Source organism: Crocodylus porosus, unplaced genomic scaffold, assembly GCF_001723895.1.
Source record: "Crocodylus porosus isolate Cpor-Errol unplaced genomic scaffold, CroPor_comp1, whole genome shotgun sequence".
NCBI classification, from domain to species: Eukaryota; Metazoa; Chordata; order Crocodylia; family Crocodylidae; genus Crocodylus; species Crocodylus porosus.
In genome coordinates, this window is record NW_017728942.1 from 3769794 (window position 1) to 3772872 (window position 3079).

At 43.7% G+C, this 3079-nt stretch overlaps 1 protein-coding gene across 1 annotated transcript in view; it reads left to right on the top strand.

Annotated features, from left to right (window-relative positions):
• The window catches only part of RTFDC1 (replication termination factor 2 domain containing 1), a 51937-nt gene that overhangs the window by 3539 nt on the left and 45319 nt on the right, over positions 1–3079 (top strand). Inside the window, exon 4 of the mRNA XM_019548169.1 lies at positions 441–580. Within this exon, the coding sequence (XP_019403714.1) occupies positions 441–580 (140 nt within the window). The remainder of the gene's footprint in view (positions 1–440; positions 581–3079) is intronic.

The following is a 3079-nucleotide window of genomic DNA, read 5'->3' on the forward strand; positions in this document are numbered from 1 at the left end:
TGGGGGAACATTTGTTCCCCAGAGCGCCCCAAGGGATGACAAGGTCAATTGGTCACAAACTCCTTCATGACCGTTTCAGGCTGGACATAAGGAAGAACTTCTTTACTGTTCGAGCCCCCAAGGTTTGGAATAGACTGCCACCGGAGGTGGTTCAAGCACCTGCTTTGAATGCCTTCAAGAGACATTTGGATGTTCATCTTGCTGGGATCCTTTGACCCTAGCTGACTTCCTGCCCCTGGGGCAGGGGGCCGGATTCGATGATCTTCTGAGGTCCCTTCCAGCCCTAATGTCTATGAAATTATTTGCATAACTTTCAAAGCTGTGGAAAGCTTTAGTATAATAAGGCATACAGGAAGAATCTCTTCAGAAACATTAGCTTTTCAGTTTGCCTTAGTGTGTATTAAAAAAATCTTAAAACGTATTTTTTTTTTATATTTCAGAATGTCACAGAGCTGAATCTTACTGATAATCCTGCCTGGAATGGTGATAAAGGGAATACAAAAGGGGATAAGTATAATGACATCCAGTGTGCATGCTTTATTTGCCCTGTGGTGGGCTTGGAAATGAATGGCAAGCACAGGTTAGTATTTACCTTTTAAAAATAAGACCCCCGCAGAGTTTGCTAAATTGAATAGTAGCAAATGTAGAGCTTTAAAAATGAATATTACAGAAACCAAGGTGCTCCCACAGCCCTTTTGGCAAAGATTTTTGTTGCTGCTGAAAGAAGGGGTACCTCTTCTTTTATGGTTCTTCTGCTCTTCAGGTTGAGGCCTGGAACACAGAAGTTGACTGGTAGCATCTTAGGGATATGTCCTTTAGCTTGTGGGGGTGGGGAAGAGCAGTGTTAAATATTCCTGTCCTGCCCCTTAACACTGTTTTGTATTTTAAAAGGAGCATCCATTTCTTTTCGCTTTAGGATCAGAGCGGGTCTGGGTTCTAAGATGTTTCAGCACTGCACTCATTCCCATGTTTTCTTTGTGACTGTGAAGGAATGTTTCCCTTGCTGTTAGATGCTGAACCTGGGTGGATTTTTAGCTTTTCCAGTGGTGGCTAAGTGGGTAGGTGGCAGTGTCAGGTTCAGATCATCACATTTTAGCAGATATTGAGTATCCAAGGTGGGTACTCGCTTCCTAGAACGTTTGATTCACAGATACACGTGGACTTCAGAAAAGGCCCCTAACAAAGTTGGCAATCAAGATGAGTATGGAGACAACTCTGTGTCCTCACAGTTCCCTTCTAAACCTTGTATGGTGGGAGGTCTGGAATCCAGTTGAGAAGAGGAGGCTGAAACCCTTCTTGAAAAGGCTGGAAAAATCAAGGAAACATGACTTGCATTGTACAGTTTATAGCCAGATAATTAAATCAGGCCTGTATGTCTTGTGAGTCCCTCTTCGTGCCCAAAGCAGTAAAGTTTTGGGAGAGAAGATCCTCATCTGTAAATCATAGCTGCAATATAGGGCTGCAGTCAGAGTTCGCTGCAAAAGGCTTGTACCCAGGCACTAAAAAGTGCCTGCTACTTTAAGGGCTGAAGCAGCTGGGCCAGGGAGTGCTGCAAGCTGGGCAGAGCTCCACAGCTGCAGGTTGCCTGAGCAACAGCCTAATGAGGTAATTGGCTAGCACCTGCAGGCAGTAAGATGCCCAGAAGGAGGCAGGGCCGTGGGGCATATAAGCCCAGGGCAGGAGCTAGCAGGGCCCTCTTTGTGACAACTGCCAGGGGAAGGAGCTCCTGCATGAGGGAGCTGCCTGAGACCTGGTGCCACCTGTTTGACCACTCAAGTGCAGTAAAACTCCGGGCATGCTGTCTCAAGGGTGGAAGTTTGCCCCCCTTAAGGGGCAGAGTGCTGTTGTCATTTTAGGTGTTTAAGTTATAGCCCAGGGGCTTATGCCTATGGTGGTGTTTGCACCAGTGGTTTTGCAGATGAGGCTATAGGGGAGGTGGAGGCCTCAAGAGAGCCCTAGTGCCAGAGGGGTGCAGCTACAAGGGTGCAGAGAGCCCTAGCGCCAGAGGGGCAGAGAATGACAGATAGTAGTATATCTGTGACACTTGGGATGCCCTTGGTATTAGGGCAAAGAAAGGGAAACCTCCCACTTAAAAGCAACTTATTAATTGTATCAGAGGTGTGGTGGGCAAAACAGGTGGGTGGACCTATGTAGTGATCCGTCTCAGAACTGCCCCTGTCACAAGGCTTAACTCTGACTGTACGTACAGAGGCCCAGGGAGTCCTTATGCTGACAGATATTATCCTGGAAAATATTATTAATGAATTTGTGAAACAGTACACTGTTCAAAAGTGAAGGAAGTATAATCTCATGTATTTTACAGACAGAGAGCTTTTAATGATGGTATTACTCATGTACTAGTTAACAGTATTTGCGCTTATGTACTTCAATATTGATAACATTATTGTGGATTATATAAAAAGTAACACTTGTTAACTAGCTTAACATAATAGTGTTTCTGTATAAAATATATAGAAGATTAAATTAGTGTAGGAAGTGTACATTTAGCAAATCTCCCACAAGACTTTCCATTTGACTTTTCTTTTTAATCTTCAAGTAAGCGTCAAAATTAAAGTTTGTGCATTGCAGTGAATAGTTACTGTAAGAAGAGTCCTGAAAGGGAGGCTGATCAATAGAATGAGAACTCAAGCTTTCATACTGGGATCAGTACTTCATAATTTCCAATTTCCCTAGGTACACTGAAATTTCAGAGGATACATAGCAACCTGGAGTCCCACAATAGTTCAGTGCATTCTGGGAGATTGTAATAAACCTGCTAAAACCCAGTGGAATAGTATAAAAATAAACTATCGCACACCAGTCAAAAAAAATGAAAAAAATTAAATTTGCAGTGTGACTCAGCCTGCATCATTTTTGCTTCTTGCTCAGCTGTTGCAAAGGCTTTCAGCATCATTTATACCAGTTAGCAAAGTCCACCTTGTACTTCTCCTGATTAGCCACAAGTGGGCTTGCAAGCAGTTAACAGTACAGTGCTCTTTACCACTGCAGTGTTCCTGTGATGTTTCATAGTTTCATAGTTTCTAGGGTCGGAAGGGACCTGAGTAGATCATCTAGTCCG